The sequence below is a fragment of the Rhincodon typus genome, chromosome 22 (genome assembly GCF_021869965.1).
Source record: "Rhincodon typus isolate 14 chromosome 22, sRhiTyp1.1, whole genome shotgun sequence".
In the NCBI taxonomy this organism is placed as follows: domain Eukaryota; kingdom Metazoa; phylum Chordata; class Chondrichthyes; order Orectolobiformes; family Rhincodontidae; genus Rhincodon; species Rhincodon typus.
Genome location: NC_063353.1, coordinates 35,732,316 through 35,757,098, shown reverse-complemented (window position 1 = coordinate 35,757,098; position 24,783 = coordinate 35,732,316). Strand labels below are relative to the sequence as shown.

The 24,783-nt window shown below is 39.9% G+C and overlaps 1 protein-coding gene across 1 annotated transcript in view; it reads right to left on the bottom strand.

Moving 5' to 3' along the window:
• cax1 (cation/H+ exchanger protein 1) overlaps positions 1–24,783 on the bottom strand; it is a 48,436-nt gene that overhangs the window by 1,981 nt on the left and 21,672 nt on the right. The window contains exons 6-18 of the mRNA XM_048610073.1: positions 23,852–24,025; positions 22,238–22,423; positions 20,701–20,803; positions 19,628–19,769; positions 12,791–12,974; positions 12,299–12,398; positions 10,734–10,852; positions 6,548–6,579; positions 6,109–6,221; positions 4,108–4,256; positions 2,925–3,019; positions 1,853–1,931; positions 452–560 (exon numbers count right to left, since the gene is read on the bottom strand). Of these exons, the coding sequence (XP_048466030.1) occupies positions 452–560; positions 1,853–1,931; positions 2,925–3,019; positions 4,108–4,256; positions 6,109–6,221; positions 6,548–6,579; positions 10,734–10,852; positions 12,299–12,398; positions 12,791–12,974; positions 19,628–19,769; positions 20,701–20,803; positions 22,238–22,423; positions 23,852–24,025 (1,585 nt within the window). The remainder of the gene's footprint in view (positions 1–451; positions 561–1,852; positions 1,932–2,924; positions 3,020–4,107; positions 4,257–6,108; positions 6,222–6,547; positions 6,580–10,733; positions 10,853–12,298; positions 12,399–12,790; positions 12,975–19,627; positions 19,770–20,700; positions 20,804–22,237; positions 22,424–23,851; positions 24,026–24,783) is intronic.

The following is a 24,783-nucleotide window of genomic DNA, read 5'->3' as shown; positions in this document are numbered from 1 at the left end:
TGTTACGGGTGGGTGGGTGGGTACATGCAGTGGATTTCCTTCACCCAGCGTTACAAAGAAAACAGTGGCATTGTACGACACACTAATTGCTTGCCAAAACACGCGCACACCACTTAAAATGGTGCACAAAATGCCTGGGAGGTCCTGAAAAATAGTCCAAAGCTGTCCAAAGACTTGTACACTTGCTCACCAACAGGACAGACAGCACATCTCAATTACTAAATCAGGCTGCAAGTGAAACATTTGCAAAGCTCTGTGTTCTTTTCCAGACCATCACAAGACACAGTAAATGTGAAGACTATTATTAACCAAATATCTGATTGCAGTACTTGGAAAGATGTGCAAATTGATTCAGTTAATACCATTGTTCCCATTATGTAATTGCACTCTTTACAGATTCAGCAAGATGAGAATCACATCTTAACTCTACAGGTCAAGAAAGTCAACCTACCCTGGAAATAGTCACACTTTCCATCCATAAATATATAGTTCATCAAGATGACACTGAATATTGATGCCCAAAGGTGGAGATCACTGAAGAGCAAGCTAAATCCTACAGGCTAAACAAAAGAGATAGCAGCATCAGTATATGGGCTCTAAGACCACTTTCTTGGTACAATTTTAAAAGAAAGCATCCAGTCTTTTAAATAGGTCCATGCAACTAAAAGATTTCCTCTCCCACTTCCTACCTCAATCTGAAACCCCAAACTCCCTCAGATTAAATGTCTAAATCAGCTTTGAAAATAGAAAAAAGTCCACAAGATAAATTTCTTGTATGTTTTACAGATTAGGGATGTCCCATTTAAGTTCCAGATTCCCTACAAGAACATCCTCTTAGTACTCCTATCAATGGCCAAATCTAATGCTATAAGATCACCTCTCGGCCTTCTCATCTCCAATGATGAGCATAGGCCAAAATTGCTCAAACTCTGGTCCCTTATAAAACAATCCCTTCCTCCCAACATATCAGTCTAGTGAATATTCTCCAAACTGCCTCCAATACACACATTCCCTTCCTTTCCCCAATCCTGAGAAAGGAGGACAAGACTGTATACAATGTTCGTGTTGTGGTCTTGATGCCCTGTACAGTAATAGCAAGATTTTCCTTTTATAACTGCACTCTTGCAATATAGGCGAACATTCAATTTGCCTTCCCAATTACTGGCTATAACTGCCTGCTAACTGTAATATGCAATTTGTCAAACATTTCCCTTTCACAAATCCATGTTGTCTCTGTCCAAATGCATTCAGATTTCTAAACAACCTGTACCCACTACCATTTACGTGCTAAATGGCAAGATTATAATATTTTCCCTCATGATAGACTTCAGACTAACTGGCTTACAGCTTCCTGCTTTATCTTTATTGATTATGTAACATTCAAAGTTTCCCAACCCACTGGAACGTTTCCAGAATTTGGGGAAGTTTTGAAAAGGCTACAACCAATGCATCCAAGATTCTAGGGTAAAGGCCATTGAGTCAAGCTATCAAGGCACATTTGAGTTCTCTCGCTTTCTCTTGCTCTCTCTGCTCCTTCCTCCAATTCTAAACATTAACTTGCAATGCTTCAATTCAGGAGATAATTCAAGTGCTGGACCACATGCTGTCCCTCAGCATTATCATCGTTGTCAAAGTCATCGGATTTTAATCCTACTCTTTCCTAGACCACATCCCTGCTCAGAAATCTCCAACAACTCCCATCCACAATATAAAAAAACAAATCATTCTAGTATGTAAAGTTCTTGCAAAGCCTTGTCCCTTGCTCCCTTTCTTTAATTCTACATACTTCCACCAAATCTGGATTTTCTCCCATCTCCATTCCTATATACTACGCTTGGAGTTAAATACTTACATAAATGACTGAGAAAAGTACCAAGACTGGGATTTGCAGCATACACACTTGCACAGCGATGGAACTTCCAACTTCCAGGCTGAGGAAACAGATCAAGATGGATGAACCCAAACTGTCACAAGGGGGTAATTGTTTTACTGAATCACATCATGTCATGTCATCCCTCCCTCTCCAAGTAACTTGCTTCCAACACCATTGTTCTCTTTTCATGAATCCTAGGAAATCTCTTCATCCCAGTTTTCATGAATGATAAAGGCAGCACTTTTTTTTTTAAAAAAATGATTGACTGTAAATTAGTTTTACTTGTGATATGGCAAGTGTTATTTTGGACTACATTTTAAATGCTGTTATGACAATAAAGAATTAGATAACAGACTGAGTAATATGCATGGCAGCACAGTAGCTTGGTGGTTAGCATTGCTGCCGCACAGCACCAAGGACCCAGGTTCAATTCCACCCTCAGGTGACTGTGTGTACATTCTCCGTGTCTGCATGGGTTTCTTCCAGGTGCTCTGGTTTCCTCCCGTTGTCCAAATACGTGCAGGTTAGCTGGATTGGCTATGCTAAAAATTATCCAGTGTCCTGGGACGTACCAGGTGGTTGGGGGAAATGCAGAGTTACAGGGATGGGGTGGGATGCTCTTCAGAGTATGGACTTGATGGGCCAAATGGCCTGATTCTACACTGTAGGGATTCTATGATTGAAGTGACAGATTACAGGCTGGTTTGGATTGTAATAATTGGTCAAACATTTTGAAGAAAAAAAACTCAATGGCTAAAAACACTTTGCAACAGTCTTATACTTTGCAGGAGAAGCTGCACATCAGATGGAAGCCTGTTCCCAGATTACTTGCCGCTTTAAACTTCTAACTAGCCTACACTTAGTCAGGAATCACTTTATCCCACTGGTTTAGTGAGCTGGGAGTAGAGTTCAAAGCAAGGAAAAATAAGATTTCTGCTCACCAACACCCCCTAACACATTTTCCATCACCTCTCACAGCATCCTCAATAGATCAGCACATGGCAGGGAGGCCAGACAACAAAAGTCAAAAGATAAGATGGACACAACATACCTGAGGCTGATATTGTTCTGCAGTGCAAACTGGATTCCATTTACAATCTCAGGAAGTTCAGGGACCATCGCTAAGACAGTTACACCAAGGAAGTACTGTTTTTATTAAAACAGAAAAAGAGGTGGTGAATAGCGAGAACAAAACAAAAAAGGTCCGATGTTAATTCTGACTTTTTCTCCCAAAAAAGATTGCAAAGAAAAAAATGTACATTGTGAAGACAATTCCAAAACCCACTTCCCTTCATATGATCTCAGATTCTACCCCATTCTATTTAACTTGGACGGAATGGAGGATTTTTCCTTAAATTTCAGTTTATTCATAAAACCACCTATTTGGCCACTCCCAGAGAAGGGATTCAATACCTTAGCTTATTCCAAGTTCAGGCACATCCTCACCTGAACTTTTCCCTAGTCTCATTATCCCTTCACTAGTCCTCTGGATTACTACTGGCCCCTTTTCCCCTTGCGGCACTCCAACAGAAAGGTTACAGAATTCCTCCTCTTTAGAATTCTCTTCTGAAACAGCAGGTGCCTTTGAAAGTACATTTGAATTTAAATGAGATACACAAAACCCAAGCAGCCAAGACACAAATATGTTTTAATTTTGAATAGTATATGAGAAGTTTGTTATGAAATCACAAGTTGCTTCAAACTGTGACTGTCATAACCCTAGTTTCACTGTACTGCCTGAAAAGATGGTGAAAGCAGATTCAAGTAACTTTCATGGTGGGAATTAAATAGGCAGTGTGAAAGATTTGCATAGGACTAAGGAGAATGTGACTAAAAGACTAATTTAGATATCTAACAGGTGTGGTGGGCCAGGTCAAACAACAGCCCTTTCATTAAGAAATGCACACTGAAACCAGAAGACAATGCAAAAATATCGTTTGACTTGTCAACTTAGTGCAGTAATGCCAGAACCAAAACAGAAGTTGCTGACAAAGCTCAGCAGGTCTGGCAGCATCTGTGAAGAAAATAAATCAGAGTTAACATTTCAAGTCCAATGAACTTTCCTCAGAATTGGCAGAACAGTGACAGAGCCAACCTGGGGCTTCCTGCTGCACATGGCTTAAATAGCTCTCACCTCATCCTATCAGTAACATCCATTAAGAGATGAGAAAAAAAACTATGATGCTATCTACTCACTGAATAGAACATGGAGACAGTAATGCACAGTGACTTACTGATGAGATTGCAGAGTTAGACAGCAAGGGGTTAATGTGCTCAGACACCAATTCTGCACAGGCAGACATGAAAACTGTAGCTACAACGAGCAGTACCACAGCTCTCCATCGTGACCAGTGAATGACAACATTGTGGCTGTGTCCTGAAACTGGAGAGGAGACATAAATTTAGTCAACACCTGAAAACATCCATTGTTATCCAATTCATCCCACTTGCTTCAACACAATCAAAAAGCCTGTTTCTGCACAATGGCCCAAATAGCCTCCTTCTGTCCATCCTATTATAACAATGTGAAGAATCAACCTCATATCTAGTTTGGCTTGATTCAGATTCTGCATTGTCAGGTTTCCATACCTTGAAAAAAGTGCTCAGGTAAATGGTAGAATTCATCTGGATCCCTTTGAACATGCAAAGGATATAAATACTGAAAAATCATGCGAGACGCACTTAAGTTAGACCATAGAAATCAAGCTCTTTAAAGTTGACAAGGAGACATTTAACAATCATTCCTCTTGGTATTTGCAAGATGACATTCAACAGTTGTAGGGGTTCTTGGGGCTCTTGGAAACAAAGGAAACCAGACTGCACAATTGGGAACCTACAATTCTACTTCTGCCTCAGAACATCCTCATCCAAGAGCCACTTCTGCATAGTGGGTTTCTGGATACTGCAAATTATCAGATTTGAATTACTAATTTGTCATGCAGGGGGTATATAAATTGGCCATTAACCTGCTACCTTTTCAACTAATCTTCAAACTAGTTTGGAGCAGGTTTGCTCACCTGGCCTGTCTTTTTAATTCTGTTAAACAGGTAACTCTGGTGACGGAGTGGCCAAGGTGGCCCAGGGATCAACTTGTGGAAAATTATTCTAGAATTGGGGGTGGGCATGACAGAGCGTGAGAGCGTGGAAACAGGTTGGCTCTGGATTACTTGCGTCAGGAAATAGTTAAGTCAGATTAAAAATGATTGGAGGCATACAGGATATTGGTCTCTTAACAGAGGCACAAAATATTCTAACAATACTACATCAGAGCAGTAAGAGAATGGAACAGTATACAAACACAATAGGTCAGACCTGAAATACTACATGCAATCTGGGTCACTGAATGGTAGGAAATATGACTGCACTTGATAGATAGTGAGAGCACAGAATGAGGGCCTGGCTTGGTCTTGACAGTTCTATTTATGTAGAAATATTGGAAAAGCTGGGTTTTTTTGGGAACAGATGCCACCAAAAGGGAACCCTAATTAACTGTATAAATTATGAATCTGGATCGAGCAGATTGAACATCCTATTGCCCTTGGTTAAGGAGGTTCATAATCTGGGGACAAACTGATTGCAGAGTGACTTAGAAGATATTCCAGAGGAAAGTATTTGAGCTATAAAAAAGGTGGTAGGATCCCAAACTCACTGCTCGGAAGGGTGATTGAGGCAGGACTCTTACCACATTTAAAAATTATTTGTTCATGCAATTATGGGCTTCACTTGACTAGGTCTGCATTCATGACTCAATCCTAATTGACCTGAAAGGTGGTGACGTGGTCTTCTTGAGCTGCTACAATTTTGTAATGCAGGGACACCCAGTGCTCTTTGGAACAGAGAGTTCCAGAAGTCACTCAAGGAATAGAGACAAAGTTTGAACATGTGGTAATATATGTAAAAGTCATTGTAGGAGAGTCTGAGATTTTTAAAAATGCAGATAAATGAGCTATTTGAATAATAACTTGCAAAAATTCTCAAAATGCAAATTCATTGTCTTCTGCTGTTTCTGAAATAGTTAGTGATTGTGGGACATTTTAAAGATGGCACCTTCCCAATCTCATCTGTCCACTACAAGGGCAAAGAACAGTTACAATCTACACATTTAATGACCTGTCCCAATCAAGTTCTGGGATGGTTGGTAATGTTGTTGCATAGGGATGCTCTTCCCATGTCGTAAACAGGTTACTTTAAAGAGATGAGCAAATAACTGAGGGGTTGGGAGAAGCTTTACTTACCATGACGGTCACTAATGTGAATATCATAGATGTGGTTGTGTGTCTTCAGTGCAAAGACAAGACCGATCACATATGATGCAGGCAGAAGTATTGACACGGTGTAGATAAGGGGCCTGCAAGAAGGATATGGCAATATTGTTCAGAGTTACAGGACGTATGATGTTAGATGATGCTTTGGTGACAATTTATACAAAGAAAGAAACGTGTAGCAAATCCCACCATTGTCACTTTCCTGTTGTAAGAGACTGCAGTAAGGAGACAACTTGCTCACACAGCATTTAAATTCATTTCATTTCTGCACTTCGTTTGTTTCCAAATGGAAATTGACAAGTCTGTGTACATAGAGTGACGCATTCAGCACATGGTTCCTCCCACCACCCAGTTGTACCAGAGAGGAATGAACAGGACCTCAAAAATGCTACTAAAAACATGTACTTACTGGACATGACTGTGAAACAAGGCATTCTGCAGCTGAAAGGGAGGGGAAATAAGAGGGGAGGGGGAGAAACAATATTAAATCAGCATGGATGCAAGACTTTCAATTCCACTTTAATACAGCTATATTGAAACAGGAACCAAAAGAACAGATTCAATTCACTTTTGATAGGTTCTTGCAGCACTGGACTATAACAGCAGAATCCTAGACCCACTGTCAGAACTACAAGGCACTTTGCCCAATGCCTCCATAATTATGCACAAGGAGTGGCAGATAGAGTTTAAATTTAAATAAATGTGCGGTTCTACATTTTGGAAAGGCAAATCAGGGCAGGACTTATACACTTAAATGGCAAGGTCCTGGAGAGCGTTGCTGAACAAAGAGACCTTGGAATTCATAGTTCCTTGAAAGTAGAGTCCCAGGTAGACAGGATAGTGAAGGCAGCATCCGATATGCTTGCCTTTACTGGTCAGTGCGTTGAATAGGAGTTGGAAGGTCACGTTGTGGCTGGAGAGGACATTTATTCGGCCACTTTTGGAGTAGTGCGTGCAATTCTGGTCTCCCTCCTATAGGGAGGGTGTTGTGAAAGTAGAAAAGGGTTCAGAAAAGATTCAAGGATGTTGCCAGGGTTGGAGAGTTTGAGCCATGGGGTGAGGCTGAATAGGCTAGGGCTATTTTCCCTGGAGCAGAGGCTGAGGGGTGACCTTATAGAGGTTATCAAATCATGAGGGGCGTGGATAGGTTAAATAGACAAAGTCTTTTCCCCAGGGTGGGGAAACCAAAACTAGGGGGCATAGGTTTAAAAAGGTGAGGGGGAAAGATATAAAATGGACCTAAGGGGCAACTTTTTCCACAGAGGGTGGTGCATGTATAGAATGAGCTGCCAGAGGAAGTGGTGGAGGCTGGTAAAATTACAACAACATTTTACAAGGCATCTGGATGGGTATAAATGAATAGGAAGGGTTGAGAGAGATATGGGTCAAATGTTGGCAAACAGGACTAGATTTATTTAGGATATCTGGTCGGCATGGACGAGTTGGACTGAAAGGTCCGTTTCCATGCTGTATATCTCTATGGCTATGACTCATCCTGGCCTAGCTTTTCTCATTTGCATGAAATGGCCAACAAGAAGGAAGATAATATATACTCCTCAAACAAAAAATAAAACAAAGGAGAGCTGGAAGCAAGGTCTTGGAGGCAAGCTGTATCAATACCTCTTAATTACACAGCTCTTAAATAATTAATACATTTCGGTAGTAAGCCAAATTTCATATTTCACATGGAGTACTTTTTGTATCCAAAAGTAGAGTGTGTAGAGATAAAAAAGGAACTGCATATGCAGTCTTGGATCTCAAAGCAAGGCATCAGCTGCAGCTCCATTCCTGCTTGAGTCAGAAGTTTCATCAAATCCCTCCAGCGCAGAGAGGAGCCATTCAGCCCTTTGAGTCTGCATCAACCCTCCAAACAGCATCCACCTAGACGCACCTTATTGCTACTACACCACGGGACGTTTAGCATGGCCAATCCACCTATCCTGCACATCTTTGGACTGTGGGAGGAAACTGGAGCACCTAGAGGAAGCCCATGCAGACACAGGGAGAATGTCTGCTTGTGTGGAGTTTGCACAGTCACCCAAGGCTGGAATTAAACCCAGGTCCCTGGTGCTAAGACAGCAGAACAAATCACTGTGCAACTACGCTGCTCTATGTGAACTTAAATTCAACTCTAGTGTCTAGAACCTGTAACTTATTTCAGTACACAGTATTGAGGAAGCACTGCATTAGGAAGTTGTCAAGGATAACTACTGATAGCCAATAGTTGCAGGCCATGCCATCCACATCACATGAATGAGAAAGATCTTTGGGATGAAACGTTGAAACAAAAAAATCCCAACTGCCCCTCTAGATGTGAAAGACCCAGTGCTAGCTGAAGCATTTCTAATGAAAATCTATTTTAGGTAAAAAAAAAAAAGGGAGACCTTCCTGTTGCCACCTTAACATTGTTACAATTCATCATCTAGACATTTTATCACCATTCTTCCTGCATAAAGACTAGCTGTTGTATTTCCAGCATTATGTTAATAATTTTTGAAGTAAAGTGGTTTGGGACAAAGGTCAAGAAAAAGTGCTTATATTTTTAAAAATGCAATCTTATTTTTCTTCCCCCATTTCTACCGCAACAGCTTTAAAACAAATTGACTCAGAGCACAGAAGATGCAGTTACTAAGTTTCCCCAAATCTAGATAACCGCAATTTAAAGTTTCTTATAGCTACATCTCTTATCCCATTGGGGCATTAATAAACTTTAATTACTGACTTAAAATAGCTTGTGCATATCATGCACAGATCACCACAAAGCCACAGCCATATAAAACACTGCTACAAGAGCAGGTCAGAGGCAGAGGCAGAGAATCCTATGGCAATTCACTCACTTCCTCTCCCTAAAGCTTGACCAAAAGGCACAAATTGGAGCAAGATGGAATACTCCCCACTTGCCTGGATGAGCGCAGCTCCAACACCACAAGCAGTTGACACATCCAGAACAAAGCAACCCATTTGATTGGCACCATATCCACAAACATCCACTCCCTTTACCATTAGTGCACGGTGCTGTGACTGAGCATTATCTACAAGATGCGCTACAGAAATTCACCCACAATTCTACAACAGCACTTTCCAAAACCTACGATTACTATCGTCTAGAAGGACAAGGGCAGCAAATACCTGGATCACCATCACCTGCAAATTTACCCTCCAAGCGACTCACCATGCTGACTTGGAAATATGTGGCTGTTTCTTCAGTATCACTGCGTCAAAATCCAGGAATTCCCTGATTAATGGTATTGCGGGTGTACTCACAGCACATGGACTGCAGCAGGTCAAGGCAACAGCTCACCATCACCTTCTCGGGGGCAGCTGGGGATGGGCAATAAATGCTGGCCCAGCCAGTGACACCCATGCCCGAATATGGGAAAATAAACTATAGAAAGCTGTATTTCGATAGTCTATGCCCAGGATCAATATTTACTGCACCCACACTAGTAACACTGACAAGTCAGGATCATTTCTGCAATTCAGCAATTCTGATCTCCCTGCTATAGGAGCGATGTTGTGAAACTTGAAAGGTTCAGAAAAAATATTGCCGAGGTTGGAGGATTTGAGCTATAGAGAAGAGGCGGAACAGGCTGGGCTATTTTCCTTGGAGCAACGGAGGCTGAGGGATGACCTTATAGAGGCTTATAAAAACCATGAGGGGCATCGATAGGGTGAACAGCCAACATCTTTTCCCTGGGGTGGTGAGTCCATAACTAGAGGGACAGAGGTTTAAGGTTAGTGGGGTAGAGATTTGAAAGGGACCCAAGGGGCAACTTTTTCATGCAGAGCTCAGTGTGTGTATGGAACGAGCTGCCAGAGGAAGTGGCGGAGGTTGGGACAATTACAACATTTGAAAGGCATCTGGATGGGTATATATGAGTAGGAGGGGTTGAGGGATATGGGCCAAATGCTGGCAAATGGGAATAGATTAATTTAGGATATCTGGTCAGCATGGGCAAGTTGGTACAAAGGCTGTTTCCATGCTGTACAGCTCTGACTATTAGGAGTCTGCAGCAACAGGACAACAGTTAGCAAGAATTCGGAAGTACACTATGAAACAATAAATGTGTTTAACTGGCTATAACACTGGAGTATTTTAGTATTAAAACAAGTTCACCCAGAGAAAAAAAAAAAAGGATAAGATTTGAGGTTTGAAGTGACCATAGTATGAAGTTGTCAGTTCAGAAAGTTTAAGGTAGCCTGAAATCGCCTTGAAGGTGGTGTTCCTTCTCTAGGTAAATGGACTATGAAGTACGTAGACCCCTTAAAACAAAATTACCATTGATCTGCCCATCCAAGGGGTGACTGCTGATCCCTGGTACTGGGCATCACAGCAGGTGGAGTAGAACGATCATTTCCTTCAGTACCTGACCCAAGTGCTTGGTCATCCAGCTAGGCTGAGGCACTGTCCAACCAGCACAGCCAATAGATCAAAGATCAGGAGCAGCAGACACTGGCTAATACTGCACCTCAAATCATAACCTCCAACTGGGCCAGGCCACTTGGATTCTAGATAGTTTGTACAGTTCAGTTCATTTGCGTAAAATGAAATGGGTTTCACGTGAAGCTTTTAATGAAAAAAAGTTAATCCATACCCCATTGAAGTGACAGTCACTGCACTCAAAGGGACCAGATCCATTCTGTGTTGAGTTAGTGCAACCTTGACATATTAGGCTTCCATAGGCTTTGGAAAAGAGCGTTGGTGCAAACACACCTACAAGAAAAAAGGAACAAGGCTGATCTACAAATGTGAAAATCTGTTGTGTTAGGCATTGAACAGCAGCACAGGTTTGTAAGTGAGGCAATAAGTGACGTAGAGACGTAGGTGCTCCTTTGCTTTCTCTAACTTCTCTACCCTGTAGAAATTGGTTGTTGCTGCTCTACAGGTGAAGCTAGCTAAATTGGAGAGCGAGTATCCAAAAAGCAGCTAGAGTTTATTCTATTGGAGGTTTAAAACAGTACAGGAGCTTGTGGCAAAGTTACAAGGGTTATTTCTGATTTTATTGAGTAGTGAATTAATACACATCAAGGATGGCAGGGAAAGTGATTAGTCACAGCTGGAACACAGGGTTTCCTGGACACCAGCGTGATCCTGAAAAAACACACATTCAAGTGCTGTCAGCTCAGAGTAACTGACTAGGGCACTGAGCTACAGAAGGTGCAACACAGTAGGGAGGGGGAAAATTACTTGCACATTTTGTACCAGGAGGCCATCACATCCCCTAGTATAGGATCTTCTGATTTGATCAGTGTTTAAGGACAGGAAAATACAGCAACAGTTTAAATAAGGAAAGGAACCCAAAGGGCAAGAGAGCTGAGCCTTAAAAATTGTCCAACAGGTTTGACCTGCTTTCAGCTTGCTCAGATTAAAGAAAGACTGATAGTTAATAAACAAAGTAATCAAGGTACTTACATACAGGAATGCATTTAAGAGAGGGTGAAACAAATGAAATGAATGTAGTGGTAGGAAGCAACAGTACAGTGAGATGGATTGACTGCAAAAAAAGTCCAGGTGTATCTGTTGCCCACTCAGGACATCTGTTCAGCACTAGAGAAGGGCTTGCAGTGGGATGGGAGGAGCCACTAATTATGGCCCATGCATATATCAACAACATAGACAGGGCAATGAAAGAGGTTCTCCATTTTCAGTATGAAAAAGGTATGCATTCAATTAAGCAGAAGTTCAGATTATTACCTGACCTAAATGCAAACAGGAGAGAGGAATGAATGCATGGCTGAAAGACTGGTGCAGTAGAAGTGGACTTTGGTTCATGGCGTTCTGGCATCAGTTGGGGTAAGTGGGGGCTGGATCTAGGTGCAGGTGTAAAGCATCTGATGCAGGAGCCATGTTCTAACAAGCAATTAATGACAGAAGTCAACGGAGTTTTAAACCAAAACTAGAAGGCTACAAACTGAAAACCACAGAAGGAAGACAAAAGGCTCTGAATCTGAATGCATGTAGCAAAAAGAAACAAATAGCACAAGAATAGGTATGATCTATATCCATTATCTAGACATGGCTGTGGAATGACAGATTGGGATCTGAACGCTGAAAAGGTGTCACTTCGGAAATGCATTGTTGAGCAGAGGGAGACTCCTGCAGCATTTATCCTCTGGAATTTTTGTATAAAGCATTTGGCATTTGTACCTCATCACCTACCTCCCACTGATATGAACAGCAATGCTGAACTAACACCAGCTGATCGACTATTGAACATCTGCTCCTGATGCTTGCATCCTCCAATCACCATGGATATACCCTAGTTAACAAAACATCAAGATCAGAAACTGATGAGCTATAAATTGCACAATAATTACATGGAATGACAACACATTCATTTCTGGAATTTATTTTTAATCTGGGCAGATGCACAAGATTCCCCCACTGTTTGGTGAAGAATCATTCAGTTCATGGTCCACATGTACTTCAAGTACACAGTGTCAACACCCTCCCTTAAAGTCTCAAGGCTCCAGGATTACATCCTACTATAGTCTTGGGAACAAACAAAAAGACATGCTGAAACTCCTATGCACTACAGAGGAAGTGTTATGCTTTTGCAAGTACTGTCCTTCAGACATGACAATAAACCAAGTTTTCAGCAAGAGACACATTCTGGCTCACTAAGAGCGAGCTGCCAAAATGCCAACTTACCGGGATAAAGAGGACACATCCCAACAAGGTACCAGTCAGAGCACTTTTCACGACTTCTTCGTAGCATTTGTTTCCCTTATGGCTGCCTTTGATCAGGGCAGTTATGTAGAAGGTCAACTCAGTGATTGAACCAAACGTGGCATTCACCACTGCACCTACTGCAAAGTTACTCTGAGCTGAAATACTGAAGACAGAAGAATGACTTTAAAAATTGGTACATATGCCAGAGAATTTTGAACAGGAATATGACCAAAAACTTTTTCAGCCAATTTAAGCCCAGAACCAGTTACTGTATATAAGATTACAAAAAAAAAAAACGAAATGATTCAGTATTTGTTTGCATACGGGATCTTGGGGTACACCAAGATAGATATGATACAGCTAGGAGTGAAAGCCAAGAATTTGAGCAAAAACAGTAGAATCCATTTGTTACACAAAGTAGTGGTATAACATTCTAAATGTTCTAAATCAAGAATCAACATGGTTTTATGAAAAGGAGATTATATTTGACAAGTTATCACTTCAAGGGCGTAAAAAGCAGATAAAAAAATAGATCTAGTGTATTTGGATTTCCAAAACAAAAAAAAAAATCATTAAGTGTCTCAGAAAGGCTGTCACAAGAGCTCATAGTATTGGAGTTGGTAGCCAATTCTCTCTCCGCTTATGAAACAGGAAACAAAGTCCGGATAAATGGATCACTTTTAAGATTGGCAAATTGCAATGAGGAATATCACAGGACTCAGTGCTGAACCCTCAAATACTTAACTCTATATTAGTAACTTATGAAGTGACTGTATTGTAGCCAGATTTCATGTGAAGATAGATAAGAAACCAAGTTTAAAGGAGAATGCCTTCTGTAAGGGGATAATTAGATAGGCTAAATGGAGTGAACAAAAACAAAAAAAAAAAAAATTGGCTTTTTGAATACTTAGTATAGGATCATACAAAATTGTCCACTTTGGCAGGAAGAATAAAAAAAGCAGCATAACATTTAAACAGTGACAGAATGCTACTGTACAGGTGTACAAGGAGACCCTTATCAATGGATCAAAGTCAGCATGCTACTACAGCAAATAATTAGAAAGGCAAATGGAATGGGAGTCTTTCTTGCAAAAGAAATGTTTAAAAGTAAGGGAGCCTTGCTACAACTGTACTGAGGCATTGGTGAGACCACCCCTAGATTACAGCACACTTTTAGTCTCCTTAAAAAGATGGTTATACTTGCATGGAGTTAGTTCAGAGGAGGTTTATTAGGTTAATTCCCAAAACAAAAAGTCATCAGCACATGGAGGAAAGGTTGCATTTACATGCTTCAGAACAGGAGTCAATCTTACTGAATAAGATTAGAGGGGATTTGATGTCGTAGTTGCTGACAGAATGTTTCCTTTCACGGAGGCGCATTTTATTGCTAAACAGGTGTTCCATTTAAGAGACAGACGAGGAAAGATTTCTTCTGAGGACTGTTAATCTTTGGAGTTCTTTTGCCCAGGAAACACTGAAGTCTGGAATCAGGACTAGTCAAGGTTGAGTCAGATTGATGAGAGAGTCAAGGGATACATGAGGCAGACAAGAAAGTGGAGTAAGGACAGAATCAGATCAGCCATGAGGAGATTGAAATGGTGGAGCAGGTGCAATATGGACCTACACCTGTTTCCATTCATGGTATTTTGGAAATGTCACAGCTTGAATTTTCACAAAATTAAACAAGCTAGCAGAAGAGAAACTAATCAAGACAGTGTGGGGGCAGGGGTTGGTGCGTGGAATGGTGGGTATACGTTCCAAACAGTTGTGCTGGAGTGAATTTAGGCATGTCAACACTGCCCTAGCACAGGTGTGGGAATCTGCAGTTTACAGTTTTACACCTGATCATAGCATTGTAATGCCAGAGGGAGCAATACAAATTCAAATAGAAGCTTTAAGAGTAAAATTAGATGTATACTTGAAAATTGCAGTCATGCAAGAAAAGATTCAGGGAGTGGGACTTCAAAAAAAGGAGTTGGCACCGGCTCAATATGTCAAAGAACTGCTTATCTGTGCTGCAACGAGATTTTATGCTATGGGAGGCAAAGCTGACAGGTGTAAGTGCTGATGAAAGCATCACTACTACTCCCACATCACCACAAGTGATGATTTCATTTCATACAACTTATTTATTTATGGAAAGCAGTTTTCATTGTCATGCTCAAAATCCAGAAGTGCTCATCTTAGGTGGACACTATTCTTGAAGTGAGCACAAACTTCTCAAAAAGACACAGGTTCCATATGACACTAAAGTAAAGTCTTAACGTCCTAATTTGCGTTAAAGCAAGAATGTGCTGCTAGCAGATCCATGGAATTGAATAAGGAGAATCTTAGGAACCCTACATTTAGGGCATAACATTCATCAGTGTAACAAAATGGAATTCGGCCCCAACTGTGCATTCTACTTGACAATGTTTAACACTGAAACCAGTGAGCTTTGCAACAGATTAAAATTTCAGATCAAAGAGGAAACCACTTACACCACATGACAGGACAGACAGAAACCAAAAAAGAGACACATCTTAAACCAGATCACCAAAAACAAAAAGGCTTCCTGCGTTCCCTCTTACCTCCAACCTTTAAAAGGTGAGCAACAAGCAAAATTTCAGAATCAGAAAAAGCCACTTTACATTCTCTGGAATATATAAATTGCATCAGTATTTATTCTTCATGGCTGAGGGAAAGAGGTTTTGCTTTTGACTGGATAAACATTGAAAGATACTATTAAGACAAAAAAGGAAGTAGCAGTGGTACAGCACATTCTCAAGGGGAAAATAAATTTATTGGTAACTCTGAGGAAGAAACAAGTTTACCTCTGAAGATTAAAGGTAGTGTACAAATGTATATTGAAAGCTAATAAAAGTGTTCTCATATCTATTTTTGTGCAGCACTCAATTGTTCGTTCCATTCAAGCATTTGCCTCCTACGTTATTCTAAAACAAATCTCCAAAAGCTCAAGGAGCAGCACCTCATTCTTCAATTAGATACTCTTCAAATTTTCAAACTAACAGTACCACAATGTTAAAACCCATCAGCTGCTGGGGAGGATTGTTGCCATTTACAACTCCTCTACTTCATTTTTGTATTTGGAAATAGCAGTTACAACATTGGGTTCAAGATAAAGACCACAAAGCAAAGATCAAAGTTAGTGGTTGATTCAGAGGCAGGAATGAACTAGGGGAATTAAATTGAGAACTTTTTAAAAAAGTGGAAACAGAACAAGTAACATGAAAATTGTGATTAGACACCACTTTACAAAATTAAAAACAAGGAAAACTAATTACAAAACATATTCGACATAGACGGAGGCAAAAAAAGGGAAGTATGAAAAAGGTGAAGATAAAGAAAATTCAGAAGGCAAAGAGAAATTAAAACGTGGTATTAGTAAATCCTAAAATCATGCTGAATGCTTGATAGCATGGAGGGGAAACTGTATTTGTTACATTGATGAACCTAAAACACTTTGCTAAAGTGTGGAACCAATAAAAATTTCCAAAAAGGCATCTGATCAGAAAGAACATATACCCCCCAAAAAAAAAAAAAGACAAAATACTGCTTAATAGCACATGCACTGGTCTTATTTGCATGCATAGAGGATTACCCAACAAAAACAGGAAATCCGGTTAAGTGAGTCACTTTCAGGTTGACAAACTGTAACTACAAGGGTGCCAAAGGCTTTTGCGCTGGAGCTTCAGCCATTTATAAAATCTAACCTATATTAAATTTGGATTAGACACCAAGTATATTGTAGCCAACTCTGATGATGATACAAAAATAGGCAGGAAAGCAAGTTTGAGGATAGAGTCTACAAAGTGACAGACAAGTTGAAAACAAATCTGGCAAAGTGGGAAAGGGGGAGAAAATGTGATCTTGCCCAATTTGACAGGAAAAGTGCACGATGTTGGAGTACCAGGTGCTCGGAGAAATTCAATTATACTTTATGTATTGGCTGGCATGCTGTAATCATGTGACCCCCACCCCTGCTGTAAATGCTTTTGTGCAGCCTGATACCCAAGCCGACAGGAACGGTGCAGCTGAAAATGTGCACATTTACAGAGCTGTGAAAGAGCTGGATACTTAAAAAAGCAACAAGGAATTTTTAAACAAAAGCAGTCTGCAATGTTGAAACACGGAGTCAAAAGACGGTTGAATGTTCCATGCCCTACTGTGAAAATGAAAACAATATAATTAGAGTTGTTTTACCCCCTCCACCCATGCAAAAACTATGAGCAAACAGAATCAAGTTTAAAAACCCTCAACAGGGTTCCAACATGTGTATTATCAATACTTCATTTTTGGTTGGGGGAGGAGGGACACACAAAAGAAACTATTGATATGTATGTGAACATACCAGGTGTGCGTTTGGATGAAGGAGTGAGAAGGAGAGCTGAGGAAGATCAGAGATGGGACATCTTAGGCATAAGAGATTCTGCCATGACAACTGTATATAGGAGGATGGGGAGGTGATGGCTTCACGGTATTAACTGGACTGTTAATCCAGAGCCCCAGATAACATTCTGGGGACCTGGGTGCGAATCTCACCACGGCAGATAGTGGAATTTGAATTCAATAAAAATAACTGGAATTAAGAATCTAATAACCATGAATCCATTGTCAATTGTCAGAAAAACCCATCTGGTTCACTAGTGTCCTTTAGTGAAGGAAACTGCCATTCTTATTTGGTCTGGCCTACATATGACTCCAGACCCACAGCAATGTGACTTACTCTTAATTGCCCAGAAGGAAATCAGAACATGGGCAATAAATGCTGCCTAGCCAGCAATTCCCTCATCCAGTGAATGAGGAAAGAATAAAGAACTTGCTCTCAAGAAAGTTACTGTCCTAGGCCCAGCCATCTTCAGCTGCTTCGTGACCTTTCTCCATCACAAGGTCAGAATGGGGGGTGCTCACAAGTGCACAAATGTTCATCACTATTCACGCTCCCGAGATACTGACACATTCAGCAGCCTCAAGCATGAAGACCTGATCATCTCCAAGCTGATAAGTGGCAAGTAAAAGTTTGTGCCATACAAAAGCAGGTTAAAGACTGGAATTTCTGTGATAAGTAACACCAATTATCCCCTAGTGACTATCCACTTTCTACCAGCCTCAAATCAAGAGTATGATGCAACACTCCCTGCTTGCCCGAATGAGTTCAGCTCCAAATGACACAAAAAGGCTTAACAGCATCAAGGCAAAGCAGTATGTTTGATTAGTACACTATCAACCACCAACACACATCACTGTGTACCATCTATAACATGCACTGCAGAAATTCACCAAGATGGCAAAAATACTAAAATTACTTTATCTTAGAACTTTCCAACATGGCAGACATGACATTAGATGAGACTGACATTTCAGATTGAAAAGGATCGAGAGATAATAGAAAAAAAAAGGTCTGGTAAACAGCTAGTGAGATTCCTCCATTTTCAAGTGATAGAACATGTTAATTAAACTATAGGTTGCTGGACAATGTCACTAGTGGAAGAGATTATGGAATCCTGAGACAGATCATAAAAATCCAAAAACTGAAAATAAAAAAGGTACCACAGATTCCCAAAACAGCAAGTCATGCTCAACAATTCTATTGAAAGTTAGAAAAAGGTAGACAAGCATAATAGTAATATAGGTTTTCATAAGGCCTATGACATGTTAGCAGGACCAAAAGGATGGCCAAAAACATGGAGATTTAGCAAATAGACAGCAAGCTGACAACAAAATTGACTGTAGGAATCAACAAAACCATTTGCAATCCAAGTAACTGCTGAAAATTGGTGCTGGAATCAGTTGTTCACTATTTACATAAAAAAGCTGAACTCAAATACTTTAAACAATTTGCAAGTTATTCCAAATTGCATGGTGGTGTTTGCAATCAATATGGAGGTCCATTGAAGATAAAGAATTAATTAACTGGCAGAGTAAACCAGGAAGTCCTTCAAACCTGCTCCATCCTTCAATAAGGTCATGGCTGAAGTGCTTATATTCCTAACTTCATATTCCTGTCCACCCTGATCACGAATCTATTCACCTTTGCATTAAATATTTACAACCCCCACATTTCAACATCCTTTGGAGGTAGAGGCTCAGAAAAGTGCTCAAAGAAAAAAATTTCAGTCTGGGAAAGGGCAAATCCAAATTCTGGACTCACCCACAAGGGTAAACATCATTTCCACATCCATGTCAAGACTATTTGAGATCTTATACACTTCAATCAAAGCACTCAACACTTCCAAAACTCTAGCAAGAACAGCACAGCATGTATAGTCTTTCCTCAAAAGACATGGCACCAGCAGATCCCTACTAAGTGGCCCAAGTTGTAACCAGTCAGAGGGCATCACAGTAAAACAAACTGATCCTTACCTTATTCACATTCTTTTCAGCAGGGATAACTGATCAGAATGCGGGTTACTTGTATTAAAAAAAGTCCAAGAATCCACTATGCACTCCTACAGCAAATGTGCTGATCAGAACACCCAATTCTTAAGTCATCACATGCCCAATAGTGCCAGGTCTGAAGCAAGTAATTTTCAGATATGTCTGTCAGCTAATCTGATTGCACAATCCATGATGGCTCTTTGAAGTTAGGTCAAGACCCAGACAGTGAAATTTATTCACAAGATGCAGATGGGGTAATTAGTATGATGCATTTAAAAAAGCAAGTTAGACAAGTCTATGAGCAAAATAAAATGTACTGATTTGGTTAGATGAAGTTGGGTGGGAAAAGACTCCTGTGGATAAAATCAGTTGAGAACAGTGGATAAAACCAAATGACCTGCCAGAACTGTTCTGCATGTAAAACAAAGTTCAACTTACCTGGCAATTGCCATCCCGATGTAGTGGGACAGAGGAACTATAGCTATGACAGATAGTGCAAATTTCACAAATGAGCTGGCGTAGCGATTCTCTGTATCTCCGTAACCCAACACCAGAGCAACTATTACTAGAGGTAGCAGATCTGAAGAATCAGTTAAAGAAATAATCATAACAGGAAACCCAAGTCAGCAATAAAAATGATTGTAGAAGGATATAGCACTGACCAAATGCTCCTCTTCCTACCTACATCTTACCTCCCACCAGTCACAAGATACAAGGCTCAAAACATTGTAAGTATTACAGCATTAACCTAGAGGATGAAGATTGAAAGTGTTATTTGAAGTTTAAATGTTCAGTTGGGATGACCAGAAAAGGCAGGGGTGGGGGCTTCTCACTGTTTTACACTTGCTTGGAAACAAGTTACAGATATGGTTAATTGTACTTACTGTGGCTTTTCATTAGTCACACGAGTATTGAGTTCACAAGGCAAGTATGTGGATTTTAACCATTTTGTGCATTTCTCAATAATGATTAAACACTAATCATTGATTCAATCAAACAGTTAAAGCAGTAAACAATGGTAATAAATGTTTACTTAGCAAATATTTTTGAAGTATACGGTGTACACAAGGTCTTTAAAAATCAAACAAATAGCTCAACAGTGGCAACTCAACTTCACTCATGGCAAGTCAGCAACTTGTACTCAATTTCCACTGATAGAGACTCAGACTTTGTGCATCTGTAGACCACTATTAAGTAGAAAGGCAGTGGTTTTATATATAGCATTGATTTTTAACTTCTAATTAGCAGAGACATTTTCTGGAGAAAAATTAATTTGTACTTCTTTTGCCCCTTTAAAACTGAGTCACAAGCCATTTGAAAACATCTCAGATGGATAAGAGTCCAAAATCTTTGGGGAACAAGAAAACAAAATAAAGAGCTAGGAACAGGATAATTCAACAGGAGGTTGGATGTGTCAGCAAATAATAAAAAAAATTTAGTGTAACAAGAGGCAATAACAACTCTGCCTGCTATTTTTTAGTCATAATTGCCAGCACTGAACCAAAGGATACTCACAGCAAATACATTAATGCCAACCACAGTATATTTGTAATAGTAGAAATTCATAGCATGGTAACAACAGAGGACCACTTCTCCATCCAGTGGAACTTCAGTCTGGGGGCAAGGTTGGAGGCAGAAGCAGCAAAATTAGTTTGCATAAATTCTTATGTAAGACATTAAGATTTTATGAAATGCAAGCCCTATTTCTTGGGCAAATGTAATGTTTCCATGCATTCTGCTTTTAAAATGTCTAATTTTACAGAAAACTATATCCAACTTTTGAAAAAAGAATCTTGATGGAAGAGTTGAAGTTTTATCAATGTCAGACAGTCATTTCTCAAATCTAACAGTTCCAGCCAGTTACATATCATTTCTGCTATGGTACAGGCATGGAAAGGGGGTTACATATACAATTGGTACAACCACTGGATAGATTCATGCAAAAACAAGATTCTCATGCAGCACTAGAATCTCATCAACAGCTCAAAAAGATTGTCAGGATCAGTGGAAATCCTGGGTGGTTTCTGCAAGGCTCAAGTTCACAAATAAATGTACAAAACCGACTCTGGCATTTGCAAATCCTGTGCCGTATCTGGTTAAACAGGCAGCTTGGTAACACACTGAACAATAATACCACAATGTTAGATTACAATGAAATTAACCATGTCACAAAGCTAGCAGCAGATGACTAACCTAGGGATAGTAGCAAGGCATGCATCCCAAAATCTGTAGTTAATGGGGTCAGAAATAATCCATGACCTAATTTTATATAGGTATCTTTTCCCTATATCCCTTAATACAATTGAATAAAAAACTAATCAACTCCAGCTTTAAAACTAAACTGACCTAGCATCACAAGAGTGTTCCAAAATCTACACAATCCTTTGAACACAAATTGAAAAAAGTCCAATTCTAACTTTTAGACTTTAATCTAGTTTTACACTCCCTCAAGACAATAGTTTCTCTGCATCTATCCAATCTGTTTCCCTCAAGTTTCAAACTCCAATCCAATCACCTTTTAACCTTTTGAAGTGACAGAACAAAAATCATAGTTTGTGTACTTTCCCCTCAATTAACCCTTTCAGTACAATTACAATGCATTTTTCGATACAGCATTCTTAAGGCTAGTATATCCCTTCCTAGTGTGGTGCCCAGAACTGTTCTCAATACTCCAGGTATGGTTTAACTGTTACTCTTTATAGCCAAAGGACTACTTTAGCCCCAGTTATACCTTAACTGCCTTCTCCATAAAATGGAAGATTTACAGTGACATTGAAGTGTTTACTCTTCGCAAAGAGAAGATGCACACCATAAAATGTCATTCACAGCCAAAAGTAGCACATGGAATGAACTATTAATTTGAAAAAAAAAAACCAAAAAGTAAGTTTTCCCCACACTTAGCCCATTGTGGATACCAACAGGTGGTTTAAAAAAATCCTTCAGTATGGCAAAGTGTAAGAGTGCATCCAACAGTCTCTTCCAAATTGCAGTTTGAAATTCATATGCAACTCAACAGGACAAACCACACATTACTAGAATATTCCTTACCCTCTTCTGCTGTCTGATCTGCAGCTGCTCAGGAGGGATGAGTAGAATAACAGCAATAGCTCTGCCATTTAGCTTGGCTACCGGAATGGTGATAACCAAGATCCAGGCAATGAAGGAAGCCAGACCATGAGCAAGCACAAGAGGTGGATACCCCAGGAGAAACCACACATAGGTGCTAGGACGATGCTGGAAAGTAGATTGAAACAAGTTAATTCTCAAAAATTAATTCTCAAGTGGAAACACTGGATCCAAAAAAAAAAAAAAAAAAACTACAACTCAGGATCTTGTAAACATCCAGTAGTTGAGCAGCATCCTTGAAGTTAACATTTCATGTCACTGCCCTTTTGTCAAATTGACTATTTCCGATTTCTTGTTTTTACTTTAGGTATTCAGTACCCACAGTATTTTGCGTTGATGTTTGATTCACTAACTTCTCCTCCAGGAATGCATACCTTGAAGGGTTCTAATTATTCTCAGTGAAAGTGCAAGTATTTCAGGTTGGTGCCCAATGTAATTCTCAAAGCCAATTTCAGAAAGATCTGCTAATTTGAACAAGAAGTTTTGACATGAGAAAAAAAAAAGTACCACACAAGGAAAGCTCAAAAATCAGACTTGTACTTTAAAATCAACAGGAGATGAAAACAAAAAAGAGCAGTGGGATTAGTTACTCCAAATGCCACTATGTTTCAATTACTGACCAAGGCCACCTATTTAAATTTCACTCTGGATGACATCTGAAGCATCATCACTTAGCAAAGGGAAGTCTTCAGAGTCACTAAAACAAATATTCTGCAAATCTAACACAATGTTATCATATAGTAACATAGGAAGCACATTATCATTTGAGTGATAATTACAGTAACACGCATCCAGAGATTTGAACACCGCTTGTTCTGTGGCATCAGCTGAGCCAGGTTTCAAACATGTTAAGGATGCAGATGGAATGACAGCTGCTGTTAACAAAAACCATCAACACAGGAATATCAAGCAACACAAAGTGCTCATTTAGGAGAGAGCAGCAAGCAGTCTGCCTTGTAAACAAGCAAGCACAAATCATTGATCATTCAGACAGAGAATGTAGTATTAGAGATATGAAGTCCCTGCAGTTGCTAAAACGCAGAATTTCTCCAAACCTCATGATGCAACTGACTGTCCTTCAGCTTATCAACGTTCCAAAACACAACAGGCTGAAATGTACTTCTTTGGAAAGTCAAACATAGCCCAGCTTTCCTCAACTGTCAAGAATGAAGTACCTGCTTGAAGTACCAGATCGGTGTCCAATCCTAACAGCCCACCTTTAGGATTCAAGTATCTTGTACGACTTGACCTTCTCTTCTTCCATTATTTCATTTCTACATTTTCTATGTTGAATTAGCACTTACCCCTTACAGCAACATCCTCCCCAGAGTGTAATTAAAAAAAGAAATTGACAGTTCTCTTGTCTTGAAAAAGCTAAGGAATTTGTAAACAGCTAGTTTTCTGAAGAAGGGTCTAGACCCGAAACGTCAGCTTTCCTGCTCCCCTGATGCTGCTTGGCCTGCTGTGTTCATCCAGCTCTACACCTTGTTATCTCAGATTCTCCAGATGCTGGAGTTCCTACTATCTCTAACGTACCCAGTACTTGACTTCAGTAGAGGTAGAGGCAGAGGTAGAGGTAGAGGTAGTGTGTAACGAAGCATCACCAATCCTTTCTGTAACACCAAGAAGGCTGGTTGTCTCCACTGCAGTCGCTTCAGGAACTTCCTCACCATAAAGTCGAACACTGCTTTTCCTGGGATACAAGTACGGCTGGAAAGACACAGTATATTCAGAAATCATTTAGGTACTATACTTAAACAAAAGTGCAATAGATACACAAAAATTCAAAGCAGAGAACTTCTGATAGTATCATAGCCTTCATTTATTGTTTGCTAGTATCTACAACATATTGCTCATGTGGAGGTGCCGGTGTTGGACTGGGGCAGACAAGGCCAGAAGTCACATGTGACTTCTGATCATGTATTGTTTATGCCACAAGAACTCACTATTTTGAGAAATTATGGATACCATCTAAGAAATTAAGAGCTACAGGTGCAAAAGAACAAAGTTCAAGGATAAGAAATTCATTGTCCTAAAGCTCTGGTACTATTCCAACCTGCAAAGACAACAGCACAGTAGCCAATACTTTCCCACTGTTCAAGAAATCTTGATAGGATTTTGAAAAAGTAGTTTTTGATGCAATATTTGGTTTCAACTCACTGACATTTGATGCTTTATATCCTGGCTGTATAAAAAGTTATTCAAATCTTTGTGTAGATAGCAACAAATATGGATGTGAATCATCAGTTCACCCCCTCCAACACATGCAAGTCTTATAAAATGTTAGTTTTGCACGGTTGTTAATTTATACTTTGACCTATGTACTGTGAAATTTTACAATGCCTGCCAACTTGCATTGAACTGCAGTACAAGTCCATGTTGTTGATTAGTCTCACCACTGAAGTTTAATATTCACTGGTCCTTTTTCTGGATCTCCCTGTGCTAATTCGATTGTCTTTTTCACTGTG